This window comes from Neovison vison, chromosome 3 (genome assembly GCF_020171115.1).
Source record: "Neovison vison isolate M4711 chromosome 3, ASM_NN_V1, whole genome shotgun sequence".
NCBI classification, from domain to species: Eukaryota; Metazoa; Chordata; class Mammalia; order Carnivora; family Mustelidae; genus Neogale; species Neogale vison.
Window position 1 is genome coordinate 26,675,248 of NC_058093.1, and position 22,871 is coordinate 26,698,118.

The 22,871-nt window shown below is 43.2% G+C and overlaps 1 protein-coding gene across 1 annotated transcript in view; it reads right to left on the reverse strand.

Annotated features, from left to right (window-relative positions):
- LOC122902283 (peroxisomal trans-2-enoyl-CoA reductase-like) overlaps positions 1 to 15,461 on the reverse strand; it is a 32,959-nt gene extending 17,498 nt beyond the window's left edge. Inside the window, exons 1-4 of the mRNA XM_044241564.1 lie at positions 15,281 to 15,461; positions 13,554 to 13,687; positions 12,840 to 13,005; positions 7,299 to 7,380 (exon numbers count right to left, since the gene is read on the reverse strand). Of these exons, the coding sequence (XP_044097499.1) occupies positions 7,299 to 7,380; positions 12,840 to 13,005; positions 13,554 to 13,687; positions 15,281 to 15,404 (506 nt within the window). The 5' untranslated portion in view covers positions 15,405 to 15,461. The remainder of the gene's footprint in view (positions 1 to 7,298; positions 7,381 to 12,839; positions 13,006 to 13,553; positions 13,688 to 15,280) is intronic.
- Between the last annotated feature and the right edge of the window lie 7,410 nt (positions 15,462 to 22,871).

Genomic DNA, 22,871 nt, shown 5'->3' on the forward strand with positions numbered 1-22,871 from the left:
GAGAAAAACATTAACAACAATATAGAATCTCTAAGGGCAAAAATGAAATCGAATCAGGCCAAACTTTAAAATGCTATGAATGAATTGCAGTCTAAACTGGATAGCCTGACTGCTGGGGTAAACAAGAATGAATTAGTGAGCTAGAGGATAAGATGATAGAAAAGAAGGAAACTGAGGCAGGATGGAAAAAACAAGTTAAAGCCTAAGGAATCAAACTGAGAGAGATTAGCGACTCAGTGAAACATTCCAATATCAGAATTATTGGGATCCCTGAGGGGGTGGAGAGCGAGCGAGCGAGCGAGCGAGAGATCTACAAGATATAGAGCGAGAGAGAGATCTACAAGATATATTTGAGCAAATCGCATCTGTGAACCTTCCTAATGTAGGGAAGGAAATAAGCATTCAAGTCCATGAGGCAGAGAGGACCCAAGATCAATGAGAACAGACCAACGCCCTAGCATACAATAGTACAATTTGCAAATCCCAGATGCAAGGAAACAATCTTGAAAGTGGTAAGGAGGAAGGGATTTCTTATGTACAGAGAGCAGAACATCAGAATAATGTCAGACCTGTCCACAGAGACCTGGCAAGCCAAAAGGGCAAGACATATTCAGGGTACTAAATGACAAGAACACAAATGCAAGGATACTTCATCCAGCAAGGCTGTCATTCAGAATGGATGGAGAGACAAAGAGCTTCCAAGAACGGCAGAAACTGAAAGAATATATGACCACAAAGCCAGCCCTATAAGAAATATTAAGGGGTGTTTCTATAAAAGGAGAAAAAACCAACAGTGATATAGAACAGGAATTTACAGAGGCAATCCAGAGAAAAAAGCTTCACAGGCAACATGACAATAAAATCGTATCTTTCAATAATCACTCTTAACATGAATGGCCTATATGTTCCCATGAAATGGCACAGGTTTGCAGACTGGATAAAAAGACATGACCCATACCTATGCTCTCTACAAGAGACTCATTTTGAACCTAAAGATACATCCAGACTGTACATGAAGGGATAAAGAACCATTTTTCATACCAACAGACCTCAAGAGAAAGCTGGGGTAGCAATTCTCGTATCAGAAAAAATTAGATTTTAAGCTAAAGACTGTAGTTAGAGATACAGAAGGACACTATATCATTCTTAAAGCATCGGTCCAACAAGAGGATCTAACAATTGTAAATATTTATGCTCCCAACATGGGAGCAGCCACTACATAAGAGACCGCAACACTCCACTCTGGGCAATAGATCATCTAAGCAGAAATTCAACAAAGAAAGAAGAGCTTTGAATGTCACACTGGACCAGATGGACCTCATAGATATACTACAGGACATTTCACCTTAAAATATCAGAATACTTATGCTTCTCAAACACACATGTTACTTTCTCCAGAATAAACCATATACTGGGACACAAATCAGGTATCAACCAATACCAAAGACTGAGATTATTCTCTGCATATTCTCAGACCATAATGCTTTGTAACTGGAACTCAAACACAAGAAAAAGTTTGGAAGAAATGTGAACACTTGGAAGCTAAAGATCATCCTGCTTAAGAATGTTTACATCAACCAGGAAATCAAAGAAGAACATAAACAATTCGTGGAAACCAATGAGAATGAAAACACATCGGTACAAAACCTATGGGATACTGCAAAGGTGATCCTAAGAGGGGAATACATAGCCATCCAAGCCTCACTCAAAAAAATAGAAAAGTCCCATATACACAAATTAACTTTACACCTTCAGGAACTGGAAAAAGAACAACAAATAAAGCCTAAGCCATGCACGAGAAGTAATTAAGATTAGAGCAAACATCAATGAATCAGAAACCAGAAATATAGTAGAGCAGATCAACGAAACGAGAAGCTGGTTCCTTGAAAGTATTAATAAAACTGATAAACCAATGGCCAGACTTATCCAAAAGAAAAGAGAAAGGATCCAAATTAATAAAACCATGAATGAAAGGGGAGAGATCACAACTAACACCAAGGAAACAGAAACAATTATTAGAAATTATTATCAATGACTATATGCCAATAAATTAAGGAACCTGGAGGAAATGGATGTCTTCCTGGAAACCTATAAAATACCAAGGCTGTAATAGGGAGAAATTGACAACCTGAATATACCCAATAAGCAGTAATGATATTGAAGCAGTGATCAAAAACCTCCTAAAAAACAAGAGTCCAGGGCCCGACGGAGTCCCTGGAGGATTCTACCACACATTCAAAGCAGAAATAATACCTATTCTCCTGAAGCTCTTTCAAAAAAATACAAACAGAAGGAAAACTTCCAAACTCATTCTTTCAGGCCAGCATTACCTTGATCCCAAAACCGGGCGAAGATCCTATTAAAAGGAGAATTATAGAATAATATTCCTGATGAATATAGATGCCAAAATTCTCAACAGGATCCTGCCCATTAGGATTCAACAGTACAGTAAAAGGATTATCCATCATAACCAGGTGGGATTATCCCTGGGATGCAAGGTTGTTCAATGTTCGCAAATCAGTGTGATAGAACACATTAATAGGAAAAGAGATAAGTACCAAATAGTCCTCTCAATTGATGTAGAAAAAAATATTTGACAAAATACAGCATCCCTTCCTGAATAAGACTCTTCAGAGTATAGAGACAGAAGGAAGATTCCTCAATTTCATAAAAACCATCTATGAAAAGCCCACAGCGAAAATCATTCTTGATGGAGAAAAGCTGAGAGCCTTCCCCCTTAGATCAGGAACGTGTCGAGGATGCCTACTCTCGCCACTATTGTTAAACATAGTACCAGAAGTCCAAGCAACAGCAATTAGAAAACAAAAGGAATGAAAGGTATATTCAAATCAACAAAGAAGAAATCAAATTCCCTCTCTTTGCAGATGACATGATACTTTATGTGGAAAACCCAAAAAACTCCACTCTCAAATTACTAGAACTCACACAGCAGTTCAGTAATGTGGCGGGATACAAAATCAATACACAGAAATCTGTTGCATTTCTATACACCAACAATGAGACAGAAGAGAGAGAATTAGGGGATTATTTCCATTTACAATAGCACCAAAAAACACAAGATACCTTGGAATAAACCTAACCAAAGAGGTGAAGGATCTATACTCGAGGAACTACAGAACACTCATGAAAGGAAATGAAGACAAAAAGATGGAAAAACATTCCATACTCATGGACTGGAAGAGTAAACATTGTTAAAATGTCTCTGCTGCCCATAGCAATCTATCCTTCCAACGCCATCCTGGTCGAAACACCAATGGCATTTTTCCAAGTCCTGGAACAAACAATCCTAAAATTTGTATGGAACCAGAAAAGACCCTGAACCACCAAGGAAACGTTGAAAAAGAAAAAAAATTAAAAAGTGCTGGGGGCATCATGTTGCCTGACTTCAAGCTATATTACAAAGCTGTGATCACCGAGACAGCATGGTATGGGCACAAAAAGAGACACATAGATCAATGGAACAGAATAGAGAGCCCAGATATGGACCTGCAACTCTGTGGTCTAATAATCTTCAACAAAGAAGGAGAAAATATCCAATGGGAAAAAGACAGTCTCTTCAATAAATGGTGTTGGGAAAATTGGACAGCTATATACATAAGAATGAAATTTGACCATTCTCTTACACCATACACAAAGATAAACTCTAAATGGATGAAAGACCTCAATGGGAGGCAGAAATCTCTCAAAATCCTAGAGGAGAACACAAGCAGTCACCTCTTCGACATCAGCCACAGCTACTTCTTTCAAGACAGGTCTCCAAAGGCAAGGGAAACAAAAGTGAAAATGAAAAATGAACTTTGGGACTTCATTGAGATCAAAAGTCTCTGCACAGCAAAGGAAATAGTCAATAAAACAAAGAGGCAACCCATGGAATGGGAGAAGATATTCACAGATAACACTACAGATAAAGGGCTGGTATCCAAGATCTATAAAGAACTTCTCAAACTCAACACTCAAAAAACAAATAAGTCAAAAAATGGGCAGAAAACATGAGGGGACACTTCTCCAAAGACAAATGAATGGTTAACAGACACATGAAAAAATGCTCAACATCATTAGCCGTTGGAAATTCAAATCAAAACCACATTGAAATATACCTTATACCAGTTAGAAAGGCAAAAATTGACAAGGCAAGAAATAACAAATGTTGGAGAGGATGTGGAGAAAGGGAATTCAAGTTGGTGCAGCCACGTTGGAAACAGTGTGGGAAAAAAAGAAAGAAAACAGAGTGGCGGTTCCTCAAAAAGTTAATAATAGAGCCATGCTATGACCCAGCATCTGTACTACTGGGTATTGATCCCCAAAGATACAGATGTGATGAAAAGAAGGGCCACATGCACCCCTATGTTCATAGCAGCAATGGTCACAATACCCAAACTGTAGAAGGAACCAAGATGACCTTCAACAGACCAATGGATAAAGAAGATTATTTATACATAAATACAATGGAATATTATTCAGCCATCAGAAAAGATGAATACTTACCATTTGCATTGACATGGATGGAACTGGAGGAGATTATGCTAAGTAAAATAAGTCAAACAGAGGAAGACAATTACCATATGGTTTCACTTATTTGTGGAACATAAGGAATAGCATGGAGGACATTAGGAGAAGGAAGGAAAAAATGAAGGGGGGGATATCAGAGGGGTAGGCAAACCATGAGAGACTATGGACTCTGGGAAACAAACTGAGGGTTTTAGAGGGTAGTGGAGCCGGGGGATGGGTTAGCACAGTGATGGGCATTAAGGAGGGCACGTACTATAATGAGCACTGGGTATTATACAAAAACAGTAAATGTTATACGAAAACATGGGACACTATATCAAAAACTAATGATGTACTGGATGGTGATTAAGACAACATAATTTTTTAAAAAGGAATAATTATTTTGAGATTCATCCATGTTGTTGCATGAGTTAATAGTTCATTACCTCTTATTTCCAATTAGTAGTCTGTTATACAGATATATCACAGTGTGTTTAGTCATTCACCCACTGATGGGCATGTGAGTTACAAACTGTCCATGGAAGACATGAGTTGCTTTTTGACCTACCTTTTGCCCTCACAATTATTTATTAGTTAAAATAAAGGGGCATCTGTGTGGCTCAGTGGGTTAAAGTCTCTGTCTTCGGCTCAGGTCATGGTCTCAGGGTCCTGGGATCAAGCCCCATATCAGGCTCTCTGCTCAGCGGGGAGCCTGCTTCCTCCTCTCTCTCTGACTGCCTCTCTGTCTACTTGTGATCTCTGTCTATCAAATAAATAAATAAAATCTTAAAAAAATTTAAAAAAAATTTTTTTAAATTTAAAAAATTTCAGCAGCTCAGACTAAACTCCCCTGCAAAGATGTAATAGAAAATAGACTAGCCTTAGACAGGATTAAGAAAAATGTGCCAAGACAGCAGTATGACTCAAACATATACACAAGATATCCAGATAGCATTTTTTTTTTAAAGATTTTATTTATTTATTTGACAGACAAAGGTAACAAGTAGGCATAAAGGCAGGCGGTGGGGTGGGGGAGCAGGCTTCCGGCTGAGCAGAGAGCCCGGCACGGGGCTGGATCCTAGGACCCTGAGATCATGACCCAAGCCAAAGAGAGGCTTAACCCACTGAGCCACCCGGGCGCCACACCAGATAGGCTTTCAACAACTCAAAAGATGCTCCACAGAGAATACCATTTCTTGACCATGAGAGCTGTCCAGAAGTTGACAACACACATTTTGGGTCAGGCTCTGGGGAACATATACTCTCATACTTTGTTGGCTGGAAATACCTAAAAGTATGCATTTACCCTTCACCTTCACCCAGCAATCCAACTTCCAGGATGTACCCTGAAGATATAACTCCACAAATATGAAACAAGTATGTACAATGTTATTCACTGCAGAATTATTTGTAATGCAAAATGTAGAAACAATACAAATTTACTAAGTTTGAGATAGTACGTACATTTGAATAAAGGAATTTGAAAAGAAATCTGTAAGTCCCTCATAGTGGTCTACCAAAAAATTTAATAATAATAATAATAAATACAGAGAGAAAGAAGGAATGGCTGTTGCAGAAAAGTCATTTTACAGAAGAATATCAGCTAATAAATACAAAAGCAATTATGAAATCAGAAATATCAACATCTTCCGAATCCTAATGTCTTAAGTGATTCAGCTAAGAATCAACAATGCTTACAAAAATCACAATAGCAAACAGGATATTCATGCAGTGCCAAAATATCACCCTGCACATTACAGTTTACATATTACTAATAAAGGAAGTCAGGTCATGGCCTTACTTGGTTAACAGGCTGTCTCTGGAATGAGAAGGTATGGAGCACTCAACTATGAACCTTATGCAGTTTTATACATATGTAAAAACTAGCATGCTTTGTTTTTATAACACTAGGATAGGTCTATTTCATAAATAGAAATATTCTATGTTGGAAAATCTTTAAAAAATTTTAATTAATAAAATGGAAGGAATCAGAACTTATCAAAGATACAAAACAAATAAAAATGAAATAGATAAAAAAGAAATACAAAATGAATTTTTTGTAAACCAGATTTTTTTAACTACTAAAAGTGTGGTTTTCAAATAGCTTCCTGGCACACTGTTTTCTCTTTATTCTATGTGGACGCCCTTTTAGATTATTAAGACTCTACTGAGCCAGGAGGCTAAGTTAGTTCACTGATTGACTTTTTTATTTTTTTTTAATCTATTTCCAACATAAAAATTTACCAAAATCAGAGTAAGAGTCAAACATGTCCAACTCCATTACGGAGTAACAATTTAGCAGTACTGTCTAAAATTGAAGATACATATTCACAGTATTCAATTCTAAATTAATCTAAATTTGTTCCATTTCCACATGTTAACAAAAAAAAATCTCTTCAGACACTGATGACCAGTTTAATGACATCTGGATTAGGGTTACTGGATAAAATAGAGGACAACCAGTTAAATTTGAATTTCAGATAAACAAGAAAATATTTTAGCATAAATATGCCCCAAACAATATTTGAGATAGACATAATATAAAACTTAATGGGGCCTCCTGTTTCTATTTTCTTGGCAAATCTGGCAAGTCTAATATGCGTAGGAATGTTTTACAAGTACATTTTTGAAGTTCAAATAAATGGCAATGTTAAGTATTGAGATAGAAATTCATTATAGGATTCAGAATTGTGACTTATGAAATCTTCTCCACCCTACTCCCCCCATTTAGAGGAGAAAACCCAAAGACATAGGAAAAAAATATGTATATATATATTAAATATGCTTACACAAATCCTGGAAATCCGTTTCTAATAAGGATAATAACATTGACAATAGATCCTCCGTGCTCCTTCATCCAGGACTTGTAAACTGCAGGAAACAGCCAATGACAAGCATATGAAATAGCATCCTGACTCTCTTCTCACTCACCGTCCCACCATCTTGCTTGCTATTTAAAAATTTTTAATTTCAGGGTACCTGGGTGGTTCAGTGGGTTAAGCCTCTGCCTTTGGCTCAGCCCTGCATCCGGCCCTCTGCTCAGCAGGGAACCTACTACCCCCTCTCTCTCTGCCTGCCTCTGCCTACTTGTGATCTCTCTCCCTGCCAAATAAATAAATAAAATCTTAAAACTTTTTTAAATTTACAATTCCTTTTTTAAAAGCCTGACTGAATATAACTTATATATCATGAAACTCATCCACTTTATATGTACAATTTAATGATTTTGATAAACATAGAGCCATGCACCACTATCACAATCCAGTTTTAGAACATTCCATCACCCCCAAAAACATTGCTTTGTGCCCATCTGCAGCCAAGCCATCCCCACGCAAACTCTCATCTACTTTCCATTTATATAAATTCGTCTTTTCTGGACATTTCACATAAATGAAATCACACCATATGTGGTCTTTTGTGTCTGGCTTCTTTTACTTAGAATAGTATCTTCAAGGTTCACCCACAGGGTAACGTGTCTCAATAGTTAATTTTTATTGCCGAATCATATTCCAGTGAATAGACAGGCCATATTTCATTTGTCTGCTCACCAGAGGATGAACATTTGAATTGTTTCCACTGGCAGGTGATGAAGAATACAAACTGTAGGGTGGACATAGGTTTTTATTTCTCTTGGGTAGATGCTTGGGAATGGAACTGCTGGGTCATATGGCAACTGTATGTTTAACTTTTTAAGGAACTGCCAAACTGTTTTCTGGTGTCGCCACTATTTTACATTTCTACCAGATATGCATGAGGGTTCCAGTTTCTCCAGGCTATTATTGCCTATTTTTTTTTATATTATAACCATTCTAGTGAGTATGAAGTGATATTTCACTGAGGTTTTGATCTGATGTCCCGAATGACTAATGGTGCTGACAATCTTCTGATGTACTTATCAGCCATTCAGTTATTTTCTTTGGTAAAATATCTATTCAAATATTTTGCTCATTTTTTAGTTGGTTTGTTTTCTTAATACTGAATGATAAGGGCTCTTTCCTTGTTCTGGATACAAGTCCTTTATCAGATATGTGATTTCCCCCAGTCTGGCTTATCTTTTCATTTTCTTAATGTTGTCTTTTGAAGTGCAAACATATTTAAGTTTGATTAAGTGGGGTTTATCAATTTTTTTACTTTATACATGGTATTCTAGATGGTGTACCTCAGGACTCTGCCTAAGTCAAGGTCATAAAGATTTTGTGCTTTATTAGTTTCCACAAGTTACACAATTTTACCAACTGCATTTAGGTCTACGGTCCATTTTGTACTTTTGGGTAACTTTTACTTATGGTATGAGGGAAGGGTCTTCTTGCATGTGGATATCCAACTGTCCAGGACCATCTGCTGAAAAGACGATCATTTCAGTTAATCCCACTGAATTGCCTTGGCCCCTTTGGCAAAAATCGTAAATATAAGGGATTGATCACAACTATAAGGGTTTATTTCTAGACTTTCAAATTTGTCCAAAATATCTATTCTTTTCTCCTTATGCCAGTACCACATTATCTTGAAATCAAGAAGTGTAAATCCTCCAACTTTCCTGGTTTGCAAACTGTTTTGGGTACTCTGAGTCCTTTGCACTTCCACATGTATTTTAGGATCTGCTTGTCATTTTCTGCAAAAGTAATAGGGACTACATTGAACCTACATACCAGTTCGGGAAGAACTACATTAACCGTATCAAGTCTTCCAGTTCATAAATACTGAATGCTTTTCCATTCATTCTGATCATTCATTTCTCTCAGCCATGTTTTGTCATTTGTAGATACAAGTCTTATCCTTCTTTTGTTAATTCTTTAAGTATTTTCTTTTCAATTTTGCTGTTTTTTGTAGGGGGAGAGAGTGGGAGTGGGGCTGGGGGGGTAAGGTGGAGGGAGAAGAAGAGAGACTCTTAAGCAGGTTCTACAACCAGCGCAGAACCCTACACGGGACTCGATCTCGTGAGAGCTCACGACCTGAGCTGAAATCAAGACTCAGACCCTCAACTGACAACGCCACCAGGTGTCTCTCATTCTTTAAGTAGTTTATCCTTTTTTGAAGCCCCATTTGATATTTAGCCATCAACTGTATTCATACAAATCAAGACAACGTCAGATGTGTACCCTCAAGACTCACTTCAATAGAAATCTAATTTTTAGAATGTAAAGGCCAGAGAACAAGGAAAGACCCATTCCTACTAAGAGCTTAGACAAAAATAAGAATGGTTTCCCATCGTTACTTAAAGCTTTCCAGTTGAGTTCTTCCCAATTCATACTAGATGACAGAAAAAGGAGGTAAAGCCCCCAGAAAAGAAGACATAAAATATGTATTTTTGGACTCTAAGACAATTCTTTCATATTATTTTGAAATTGTTGAAACTGGGATATGTTTTACAGTTGGTGGCTTCTTAGGATACAAATAACGCTGTTTCTACTTTCTTAGTAGTATATAAAATGATGGTGCATTTCACCAAAGATACATTGAGTGTATCTTTCACTCAATGAAATACATTATTTATTTTTAGACATGATTGTGTAACTAAAACACCTGAAAGACTAATTTCAAAAACTTAGATAAACTACAAATTGCTAGATAAAGCTACAAGATGAACTTGAAAAAGTAGTTCTTCCATAAACCACCAATAATTCAGCTGAAAATAACTGGGAAAGGAGCCCATTCAAAAAGCAGGCGTCGGAGTGCACAGTGGCTCAGTCAGTTAAGCATCTGCTTTCAGCTCAGGTCACAATCCCAGGATCCTGGGATCAAACCCTGCATCAGGCGCCCTGCTCATAGGGGAGTCTGCTTCTCCCTCCCCTTCTGTCTCCCCCTCTGCTCATGCTCTTTCTGTCGCTCTCAAATAAATAAATAAAATATTTTTAAAGATCTTAAAAAAGAAAAATCCTTAGGAGTCATCCAAAATATTGAGGTATAACCTTAGTAAAAAATATGAAGGGGGCTCCTGGGTGGCCCAGTCAGTTAAGCATCCGACTTTTGATTTGGATTCAGGTCTTGATCTCAGGGTCATGAGTTCCAGCCCTGTGTTGGGCTCCACGCCCAGCATGGAGCTTACTTTAAAAAGATTTACATGACGAAAACCACAGACCTTTGCCAAAAAATATAAAGTAAGAATCCATTAATAGGAAGATGCGCCATGGTGCAGAGATAATATTTCAACACATTGTCAAATTATTGAGGGTTGAACACCATTCCAGTCAAATTCCCCACCAGGAGTTTTGAGGAAAAAACCTGAATATAAAACTCATCTGTAAGAATAAAAGGGGGGCACCTGGGTGGCTCGGTTGGTTAAGCGTCTCCCTTCAACTCAGGTTATGATCCCAGGGTCCTAGGCATAATCTCCGCATCAGGTTCCCTGCTCAGTGGGGAGCCTGCGCCTCCCTCTGCTTGTGCTCCCCCTGCTTGTGCTCTCTTGCTCTCTGTCAAAAAAATAAAATCTTTAAAAAAAGATAATAAATACAAATAAAATAAAAATGAAAGATAATAAATATAATAAAATAAATATAAATATATTTTATATATTTATATAAATATATAAAAATACAAAAAATAAATATAAAATAAAGATAAAAGATAATAAAATCTTTAAAAAAAATTTAAAAAGCTCCCTCTTCTTGTGCTCCCCCTGCTTGTGCTCTCTTGCTTTCTGTCAAAAAAAATAAAATCTTTAAAAAAAAGAAAGAAAGAAAGAAAGAGGTTATGAATAGCCCGAAAATTTTGGAAATGAAAATAAATAAATATGTGCCATATCAAATATCTAAAAAAAAAAAAAAACTATGAAAAAATAAAAAGATATAAATTTATTTCAATTACCCTATACAGACTTTCTGCTTTTGCTTAAAGCGTACGCTATGTTAGAACTCTGAAATCAAAAGCACCTGGGTGGCTCATCATTAAGTGCCTGCCTTTGGCCCAGGTCATGATCCCAGGGTCCTGAGATCCAGCCCCACATCAGGCTCCCTGCTCAGTGGGAAGTGTGCTTCTCCCTCTGCCATTCCCCCTGCTTGTGTTCCCTCTCTCTGTGTGTCTTTCTCTGTCAAATAAATAAATAAAGTCTTAAGGAAAAAAGAACTCTGAAATCATCTTTGTGTTTTTCCCCTGACACTTCCAGAGCTGTCATGGGAATATTTCTTTAAGAAATGTGACGTAGGGGTGCCTGGGTGGCTCAGTGGGTTAAGCCGCTGCCTTCGACTCGGGTCATGATCTCAGGGTCCTGGGTTCGAGTCCTGCATCGGGCTCTCTGCTCAGCAGGGGGCCTGCTTCCCTTCCTCTCTCTCTGCCTGCCTCTCTGCCTACTTGTGATCTCTCTCTGTCAAATAAATAAATAAAATCTTAAAAAAAAAAAAAAAAAGAAATGTGAGGGAGTCTCAGGTGCCAATCACAAGTCCAGCTTCTTACATGTGCTTCCGACCAAGGGGCTATAAATCAAAGGTTCCCATGAAACAGCCAGCCACAACGAATGTAAAGCTTTATACTACCAGTTAGATGAAGTTGAAAGCTGGAAATGTCTGCAAGATTCTGACATAGAGATGTTAAGAATATAAAGCCTAATCCATATTAGGGTGAAGACCCTTTGGGTTGGAATTCTACCTGTTCTGTGGTTTTCATCACGAAAATGTCTTGATTGTTTTTCAATAAACCCTTGAATTACTCAATGTCAGGAGTTGAGTATCATCACCCGTGAAATATAACTTTCAATCCAAAGATCTCCATGCATGCTAATTAGTTGTTAGTCAGAAAGGATGTGGACTCTGGCATTCTCCCTGTAGATCTGACAAGTTACAAGAGATTAAACAGATTCATTTCTTTAAAACTAAGTGTGAGAGGTTGTTGTTTTTTTTTTTTAATTTCAGGAACAACTTCATAGCTATATTTTTGTACAGATTCTTAATAATTTTCTCATGATAAATTCCTAGAAATAAAATTGTAAGATCAAAACATATCCATATTTTACAAATATTGCCAAATGACTATCCAGAAAAGCAGCAATTTACATTTCTGTGTCCTATGCAAGCAAATCAGGGCAGTCAGTACTGCAGACATGGAGTTTCTGAGCCCCCAACAATTCTCTTGGAAGATTCTCTATGATCTAGGGGCACCTAGGTGGCTCAGTGGGTTAATCCTCTGCCTTCGGCTTAGGTCATGATCTCAGGGTCCCAGGATTGAGTCCGGTATCGGGCTCCCTGCTCAGGGGTAGCCTGCTTCTCCATTTCCACTCCCCCTGCTTATGTGTGTGCTCTATCTCTGATAAATAAGTAAAATCTTTAAAGAAAAAAAAAAGATTCTCTACGACTTTAAATAAAGACACCTTGCCTTTTTGGGTTATTGGTCATACTCACCTGCTTTGCACATGTAGAAGGTGCCCGTCAGGTTGGTCTCAATCACAGCATGCCATCCCTTTGCACTGATGTGTTCTGTAGGAGACGTGAACTGGCCTCCTCCATTGTTTACCAAAAAATTGATCTTACCGTAAACATCTAAGGTGGATCTGACCAAATTCTCCACCTAAAGAAAAATGTTCAAAGTAAACTGGTTAACAACTTCACTTGCTAGCTGGACTGATAGCTTACTCTGGAAGAAGAACTTGCAGTCTGTCACAGTAAATGGTATCAGTACCAGTAGCCGAAATCCAGTTAAAATTAACATTAAGAAATCACTTAAAGGGGGCACCTGTCTGGCTCGGTTGGTACAGCATGTGACTCTTGATCTTGGGGTTGTGAGTTTGAGCCCCACGGTGCGTGCAGAAATGACTGATCACTTAAAAATAAAATCTTAAAAAAAAAATAAAGAAATGACTTAAAGGGCAAAGGGCACAAAAAGTAATCTCGCTGAGCCCACATCCTTGCTTAGCTTCCTTAAAGATTGTTTCTTTCTTCTCCTCCCCCACGCGGTAATACTCAGTATATCATTAGCGAAAGAATCTCTTTTACAGCCTCTGCTTTTAGTTAACCTCATCTAAGACCTCGACCACAGGAACATCTGAAGCACTAGTTTTAGGAACCACCTCTGTAAATAAAATGAATGAATAAAGGCTATAGACATATTTGCATTACCTCCTCTTCATTGCGGATGTTGCATTTTATGGGAGTGACCTGAGCCTGGTTGTTGGGGGGCAGGCTGGCCTTCAGTTCCGTTGCAACAGATTTTAATCTATCAAAGTTACGAGATGCAATGATCACATTACACCCTGAAAAGAAAACAGTCAAGAAATAGTAAATATGCTTTCATTGATGAATATGCTTTCACTGGTTGTCTAAATTAAGAAAAAAAAAAAAAAAACAAGTTCAGAAGTTCTTTCATGTGTACCCATTAAAAAAAGGTGAATCAGGGGGTGCCTGGGTGGCTCAGTGGGTTAAAGCCTCTGCCTTCGGTTCAGGTCATGATCTCAGGGTCCTGGGATCGAGTCCCGCATGGGGCTCTCTGCTCCGGGATGTAGAGCCCGCTTACCCCTCTCTCTATCTGCCTGCCTCTCTTCCTACTTGTGATCTCTCAAATAAATAAATAAAATCTTTAATAGAGTTTACCCTCCAGACCAATGGAACAAAAAGCTGCGCAAAGTATAAAGCAGAATGGCTTCAGGCACAGGACATGGGGTAGCATGGCACGGTGATCTATCTCAGAGAGTGGAAACAAACAATGTGAGCCCTATGATCGTTCCAGCTTGCTACCTGGAGAGAGTTTCCCAGGTGCAGCCCAGGGAGGAGGAAGAGGAACCATTCAGATTCCAGGACGAGATGAAGTTGGGAGTAAGGGAGGCCAAGAAGGCACTGGAAATAGTGTTTCAAACAGGCAAAACCTCATTTAAAAAGCCAATGGGTAAGATACTGAGAAGGATATGGCCTGAGTGGTATAGCAAAATTACCCTAGATTAACTAGATTAAAGGCTATTCAGGTCAATAGTTAATATATAACAAGTCTCTCTTAAAGTATTAAGCTGTTTCCCAAGAACCTAACAACAGAAGTAACAACTTCTGAAATGCAGTTAACACAGAACAAAGCTCAAGAATATTTATTTATTTTTCTTTAAAAAGATTGTATTTATTTATTTGAAGATCACAAGTAGGCAGAGAGGCAGAGAGAGAGAGAGAGAGCGAGCGAGCGAGCGAGAGAAGCTGAGCAGACAATCCAACGCGGAACTGGATCCCAGAATCCTGGGATCATGACCTGAGCGAAGGCAGAGACTTTAACCCACGGAGCCACCCAGGCGCCCCAAAGCTCAAGAATATTTAAATGAATATAAAAATAACCAGCATCCAACAAGGTAAAATTAAAATGTTCAGCAGTAATGCAAAGAAGCAGGTAAGTCCAACCCATAATGAGGAGAAAAGTAAGTTAATAAAAACAAAAACAGAAATGGCAATGACGATATCATTAAATAAACCAGTGATAGAGAAAAATATGAAAAGTCTTCCCGCGTTTCCTCATTCGGTAATCCATAGGACGGGTTCATTTTAAACACATCTATAAAGAATTCCACAGCACGTTTCCACAGGTCTCCTTGTTCCCTACTCGAGCACGTTATCTGTGATTCTAACTGTTGCCTTTAGTGCACAAATAGTGGTTTCATACTTCAAGGCTTCTGCCGCATTTCTTAGAGAGACTCTTCCCTTTCCCCCCGCGGTTTCAACGTCTCCTACAGGTACAGCCTCTTGGCTTGGCCAGTCCATGTCCCCCAGCCCTGCCGCCCACCTCCTGGCTCCCGAAACCCCCTGAGGCCAGTGTGTGTCTCTGCCGACCTCTTGATTTTAGGTAGCTTGACCCAGGGGGCCCGCTCGCGTACCCAGGTGCAGAAGCTCCGTGGCGATGGCCTTTCCGATACCCGTGGCCCCTCCGGTGACGATGGCCACTTGGTGCTGCAGCAGGCCCGGCGCCAAGCAGCTCCTGAACTCGCCCCAGACGGCCATATCGGCGGGGAGGCCGAATCCCGAGAGCGCTAAGGTCTCTGTTCCGTCGGTCTAGGAAGGGCGAGGGTATAGGCACCCTGCCCACGTGACCGCGCGGGCCCCGCCCCGCCCCGCCCCGTCGCGGCAGGTCCCCATCCTCCCAGCGGACGGCTGCTCTCCGGCGGCGCTGCCCGACTGGGTCTGGGTCCTCTGCCAGACTTTGTCCGCGGCATGTGTAGGTGAGATCCCTTGTTCGTTGGGTTTGGGTTTTTGTTTTTAAATTTCGGTGCCATCGTGGGGACCGGAGGAAGGGAAGCAGACAAAAAGCGGGCGCGTGCTCCATTTCCAAAAATCCTCGGTGCTTTAGGTCTCCTGGTTAATTAAGATAGAATTCTCCAGGGCACCTGGGGAAGGGGAGGCTGCAGGCTCTGGCTCCAGTTGCTGTGTGCCTCTGGCTGGGAAGGAAAGGGGCAGGCTTAGCTGCAGGGGAAGAAATCTGGCCTCCAGATCCTTTCCCCCTCTGGAAGGGACGCTGAGCACTGAGGTGGGGGTGGGGGTGGGGAGTGGGATGCCCTTGCGGTTATCCACAGAACCAAGACAATAAAGGATCTTAAAAATAAACTCGAGCCCACCTCCACCTCATCTCCCTTTCCCCGCCCAGGAATGAAGGGGAGATGCAACCTTTACCCCATTCGAGATCTAATCCATTTCAGCCAGGCTGCGGAACTGACGAATCCACGGGTGTGTGCTTCCTGCAAGAACGCTGATGTAGGTGTGTGAGATCCTATCATCGGGTTCATTCCTCAAGCAGGGAAGCAAGCATTCGGAGGATGGGGGAAGGGGCGTGGGATTTCTCATCCGCAGTTTGATGTCCAGGAGCCCGGGGTTATTATTCAGATTCTCCTCGGCATTGTTCATCTAGCTTCCCCCGTTCCCCCACCAGAGAGAGCTTATGCCTGGACTGTCCTCCTGAGACTTGGCCTAAGAATTTGGCAGATCTAGGGAATGTGTGTGGTGCTATGGTCTTAACAATTCAGGGAACACGCTATTTCCGTCTGCTATCAGAGTACTGTATTTTCACCTACAAGGTATTAAAATGATGTAAAAGCAAACAAAGGCCATCCTTTTGTTGGGCCCACCCCCCAGCTAATTATTCACAAAGCAGATTAGAAATAGGTCTTGTTAAAAGTGGAATCATGGGGGGAGGGGGGTAAGGGGAAGTAGTGGAGTGATGGACATTGGGGAGGGTATGTGCTATGGTGAGTGCTGTGAAGTGTGTAAACCTGGCGATTCACAGACCTGTACCCCTGGGGTTAATAATACATTATATGTTAATAAAAAATAAAAATTTAATTAGAAAAAAAGTGAAATCTTGCCATTTGCAATGACATGGATGGAACTAGAGGGTATTATGCTGAGCAAAATAAGTCAATCAGAGAAAGACAAAGACCATATGATTTCACTCATACAAGGAATTTAAGAAACAAAACAAGAATATAGGGGAAGGGAAGGAAAAATAAAGCAAGACGAAATCAGAGAGGGTGACAAACCATAAGAGACTCTTAACCATAGGAAACAAACTGAGGGTCACTGGAGGGGAGGTGGGTGGGAGGGGGTAACTGGGTGATGGACATTAAGAAGGACACTTGATAGAATGAGCACGAGGTATTGTTTGCAACTGATGAATCCCTTAACTCTACCTCTGAGTCTAATAACACTCTATATGAATTTAAATTGAATTTAAACTAAAAAAAATTAAAAAAAAAAAAAAAAAAAGGATGATGAGCCAATGAAAGAGGACACAGGTGAGGTCTCAGTGCCCTGGCGGCGCATGTCAAATTCATTCACTCATCCTCTCAGTTGTTGATTCCACAAACGTGAAATGGATGCCTGCTGTTTACTGCGCGCCAGGCTGGATGAAAACAAATAGGACATTGCCCCGTTCTTAGTGTGACCAGAGTGCAATGAGATAAATGAAATTAAATTTTTTAAGTATAAACAGAACGTCATAGAACCAGAGAAGGAGTAACAACCTGTGTGATGGGAAGGAAGCTCAAGAAAGGTTTTGTGGATGGGTCGCCTGGGTGGCTCAGTGGGTTAAAGCCTCTGCCTTCAGCTCAGGTCATGATCTCAGGGTCATCGGGCTCTCTGCTCAGCAGGGAGCCTGCTTCCCTTCCTCTCTCTGCCTACCTCTCTGCCTACTAGTGATCTCTCTCTCTTTCTGCCAAATAAATAAATAAAGTATAAAAATTTAAAAAATTAAAAAAAAAAGAAAGGTTTTGTGGAGGCGACCTCTAACCCATACGCGAGGAATGCACCACCGGGCGCCAGGAGGAAAGCCGGAGAAAGGTATTCCCCGGGCAGAGGGAATAACGGGGGGCAGCGCACGGAGGCCTGAAGCAAGCACAGGCCTGGTGGATTCCAAGCCTCCTCGTATGGCCACACAGTGCTGGCACAGAGGGAAACAGAAGCGTGGGTAGAAGAAAAGGTCACTCCGGGTCAGACCGATGGTCAGACCGATGACCGTACCAGAGTTTGGACTTTACTGTGTGAATTGTGAAAAGTAAAGGGGATTTTGAGCCTTGCCAGGTCTGGGTTTTAGAAACAATTCAGGGGGAGGAAGGACAAAGACATGGCCTAGGAGGCCATCCTGGGTGTCCATGACCTGATCTCTGAGGTCCTTTGTCAGGGGGCCAGGGGCGGGTGTGGGGCAGACAGACACAGAAGCCCTTGAACCAGCCACAACCACAAGGCTGCGCTATTTAAATGTCATTTGTTAGAGTTCCAACGAAGGTTGCTTTGGGGCACAGGAAAGTGGAGTTCTGCTAATAAATACATATTTCATCATACATGTCTGAAATACTGGTTGGGAGAGCACGAGAAAGGGTGTGGCTACGGAAATAGGACAGGAGGGAACATGGAGGACACACTCTAGCATCTTGAGAGGTTAGAGCCCGAGGTGGGCAGAGTCCTAGCTGATATGGGAGACGGAGGCCTTTAACTGACCCCATGCAGAGGAGGCCAGGGTTAACCTTGAGCCTATGGGACGTTCACAGGGAGGTGAATCTGGCTTGGGAACAAGGACGGGGCTGGCCATCTAGACTAGGGAGAAATGCCCATGCACTTCCATCCCCTGGAAGCCGCAGCATCGGAGGACTGGCCTGGGCCTGGGGAGTAAGGAAAGGCTTTGGGGAAACAACTAGACTTAAACAGTAGGAATGGAAGGGCCACTGGAGAAAGCAGGTGAGTCCCAAGAAAGACAGAAGGTGAGGCCGAGAGGAACTCCAAAGGGCAGGCAGACACTGGAAAGGCGTCCACGGTGTGAGACGTGCTGCCTCTGATGGCTTTCTGCCTAAGCAGGTTTTACAGTCGTTGATAAAGCATTGCTTGACCGTCTGTCCAGGACTGACCTCCAGCCGACAGTCCTCCCAGCATGAGGTCCCCAGTGGGGTGGCTCCAAGCTACCATGTGTCACAGGCTGGACATCCAAACGCGGTGACACGGACACACCCACAAATGGAGCGGCTCAGATAACCAGTGCACGTGTGCAGTGTTCCCCTCTAAACCGGCAAATTCCCCCGGGGCGGCTCCTCCGGGAATGGAGACCCCACAGGCTCATGGCGGCCGCCACCCTGGCTCCCAATGCCACTGGACATTTCCCTCCGGGGCCGTGGGACTCTAGTACTTTCCTGAAACCGCTCTTCAGCTTGTCCCCAAATCTGTTCCACTTGTGTCACTCTGGACTCTGCAACAGGCTGGAAAGTCCCTGCAGGGAGGGATTGTACTCTGCACTTCTTAACATCCCACATGGCCTGGCAGGAGCAGGCACAGAGGAGGTGTTTTCAGAGTATGTGACAAGTGTCTGTTGCAAAGTGAGCTGTTAGAGGAAATGTCAGCCACAACCCCCCATTGCCACATTTTTAAGACTCCCCCCAAAGCAGGAGGTTGAGAAATTCGCCAGTACCCACCTGCGTAATCCGTGATCAACCACATGGGACCACGAGTAATCTAGCCCACTTTCTGCGCGGAACCCACAATCCCTTTGCATGTTTTGAGAAGGTTACAACAGGTGCCTCCCTGGCTAGTCCCCTTCCTCTCAAAGCCCATCTCTCTCTCTCTCTCTCTTTCTTTATCTGTCCCTCTCTCTTTCACCCCAACACACACACGTACACACACAGGAACATGCATGTCTCTGGCCAGTGTCAAACACAGCCTCTCCTTCTTCGTCTGCAAACCCAAACACAGCTCCACAGCGAGGTCAGCACCGGGCCTGTTCAGAGGAGCTCATGCTCCAGACACGGGGAGCCTCCCCAGTGCTCTCCACATCTCACGCTGCCCTAATTAGAAGCCGAGTTGCCCTGGCATCCCATGAGCTTCGGACTGCCTCGTCCCTGACACCCAGGGGGATGGCATAAAACAGGCAAGAGAATCCAGCTCTTTGGCCCCTGGGCGACCAATGACTCTGACCCATGCTGTTTGCCTGGGGCTCCTGCCCTCCTCCTGAGAGTGGGATGTGACCCTTACCCTAACCTGGTCAGCCACACTCCGGTCCAGATGAAAGTGAAGGAGGGTCAGTCAGAGCCCGCCCGACTCACTGATCCCAGATTCTCTGCTCAGGCATGCTAGACCCTGATCCTTTTCTTCTGCACCGCCCACCCCATCCAGGCATCAGTCTGCTTTACTCCAAAACTGTAAGCGCGTAAGGTGGAGAGACCAGAAAAAAAAGAGAGAGAAAGAAAGAAAGAAAGAAATGTGTAAAGCAAATGATGGGAGAAGCAGCTTGGGAACCTCTGTGAAGGACTCTGAGGCTTGTGTAAAGAGAATTCAGTGCAAAGGCCCTGAGGTCTGAACCCAAGAAGCTCAGGGAAGACAGAAAGCAGGGACAGAGGGGGTGCTGAGTCAGGCAGGAACTTTGACCTTCTCTCCCCTGCCCCCATAGAATGATTTTGAAAGGTTCTAAAGAAAGTGAGAGCAGCTGTTTTGCCCTCGGCCACCATCTGCTGATAATAAATATTTTATTAACCTCAAGCATTTGAGAAGTGGCTCTGAAGTCCCATTAGAAGCTGAAGCAGTTTTCACTCCCAACAGGTAGGACGGTTCCACCCCTAGTCCCTCCTGGGGGCGTAAGACCCAGTCACTCCTCTCCTCTTTCAACCCATCTGCAGCTCCCAGGAGACTCCAGATCTGGGAGCACCAGGCTCCCTGCCTGGGGCCCGAGGATGCAAAGTGCCGGCGGCTGCTAAGGCTGCTTACCCAGAGTTTCCAGAGCTTCCCGTGCGTCCTCCCTACCAACAAGACCTTGGCAGGCCCGGAAACTACCGTGCGCGCTGCTGATACCCACGGCTGCAGTGAGGGCTCCATGGGTCTCCCCACAAACAGGCCGTGTGTCAGAGGTGGCTGGCTTAAGGCTGAAGCCCTAAAGAGAGTGAAAAGATAAAAATCTCCAATAGGGATGCCGGGGGTGGGGGGCACCACTGGTTGAGAGTCCGACTCTTGGTTTCAGGTCATGTTCTCAGGGTCTTGAGATCGAGCCCCGTGTTTGGTTCTGCACTCAGCGGTAAATCAGCTGGAGAGTCTCTCCCTCTGCCCTCCCTTCCCCTGCTCTCTCTGATAAGTAAATTATTTTTTGAAAATCTCCAATAAACCAAAGGTAGCTCCTTTGGTTGCTACCAAAGTTCTCAAAAAACAGACCCCGAAGGCTGTTTGGTGCCACCTCCTTGACTAAGGACTTGTCACCTGATTCCCCACCGAGAACGGGTCTGCCCGCTGAGCCCCTGGCTTCCAGATCTTTCCTTTCCTCTTGCTAAGGAAGCCTCCCAGTGACAAGCAGGTGGAGCCAAGATCCTCTCCCTCTCCTTCTTTTCCCCCTCTGTCCTTCCTCTATGCTCCTTTTCTCTCTCTCTCTCTGCCCCTCCCTTCCTTCATTCGCTCCCTCCCTTTTTCCTTCCCCCCACTCCCTCAGACAAGCTAGCTCTTCCTCACCGGCTCATCAGGTCTAAACACGTTTCCGTAGATGCCAGAGTTTTCCTCAGCATTTCGCCATGGAGGTCCATGACTTCCTTCAACGTCGGAGGCAGCGCTTGCTCAGTGTGAAGGAAGAAAAGCCCCAACCGGGGGCCCCTTTTCCGGCCCTGCTGCCCGCTGTGCCCCTGCCCTCCTGCCTTCTGTCCTCGGGGCTGAACGAGAGCCCCACGTCATCATCACGTCTCATGCCTGCGCCCAGCGCTTCCCGGCTGGAAGACGGCCCTGACAAGAACCCTGGGAAGCAGTCAGGAGCACGGGACCCAGTCCTCGGTCTCTGCTCTGCTCGCGCTCTTTCCCGCTCACCTCACCCCCTCTCCTGTCTACACCCGTGTCCCCAGACTCCTACACGTGCTGCTCCTTCCCATTTCTGTGGAGCTGTGAGAGGCACCTTGAGCTCCACAAGGTCACAACCAAGCACCTGGTTGTCCCAACTGACCTCCCCACCAGCAGCCTCCAGTCCAATCCTGGACACTCCATCCTTCCCACTGCTCCAGCCAAAATCCTGACGTCACTCTTGGCTCTCTCATCCCCTACCTCCAAGCCATCAGAAACTCCTATTGGTTCTACATTCAAGTCATATCCATCTCCCACCACTCTGAGCCAAGGATATAAGGGGCAGGCACTGGCACGTCCCAGCACAGTCTGGGGTCTGGTGTGCCAGGGTGGGTCGGTCGCCCATCTGGCATAGGACTCCCTCCACTCATTGCTTCTACCTACCGCTGGACCGTTGCCCCCCACCAAGTCTGTCCCTAACACAACCGCCAACATAATCCCCTTACTGTGTAAATCAGACCACGTCACCCCTCCCTCAAAACACTGCAGTGGCTCTCACTTGACCTAGACTATAAGCCAGTCATGCAGGGCTCTATTAGGCCCCATAGGACACCCCAGCCACTCTGGCCTCTTTGCTGTTCCCTGAACCCCCCCAGTCACCCTGGCTGTCCCTTCTACCTGGAATGTTTTCCCCCAGATACCCACATGCCCCTTTCCCTCCCCTCCTCCACATCTGTCTAAACCTCAGCTCCTCCATGAGGCCTGCTCTGACCAATCTACTGAAAATGGCAAGCGTGCTCCCCTGCCCATGCTCTCCTTTTCTTTTCCCTAAACATGTTTATCTTCCAATTTACTTACTACGTTTGCTGCTTCCTCCCCCACTAGAATAAAAGCAGGAGAGGATCACTACCTATTCGGCCCAGTGGCGATGTATCAAAGGGCTCAGAACAGCTCCTGGCATGCAGGAGATGCTCAATAAATATTTTCTGAGTGATGAATTGTTGTTTCCCAAGTTCACAGGGCTCTGAATGGTCGAAATGAGGCTGGAAATCCCTGTCTCCAGACTCACAGACAAACTCTCAACATTTTTTAGCTATTTCAGTTCACAAAGGTGAAGCTCATCGTCTCTCCAGAGGAAGCAGACAATAAGTACATACTTTTGTGTCAGGTGATGCTCCGGGCCTAGAAGGA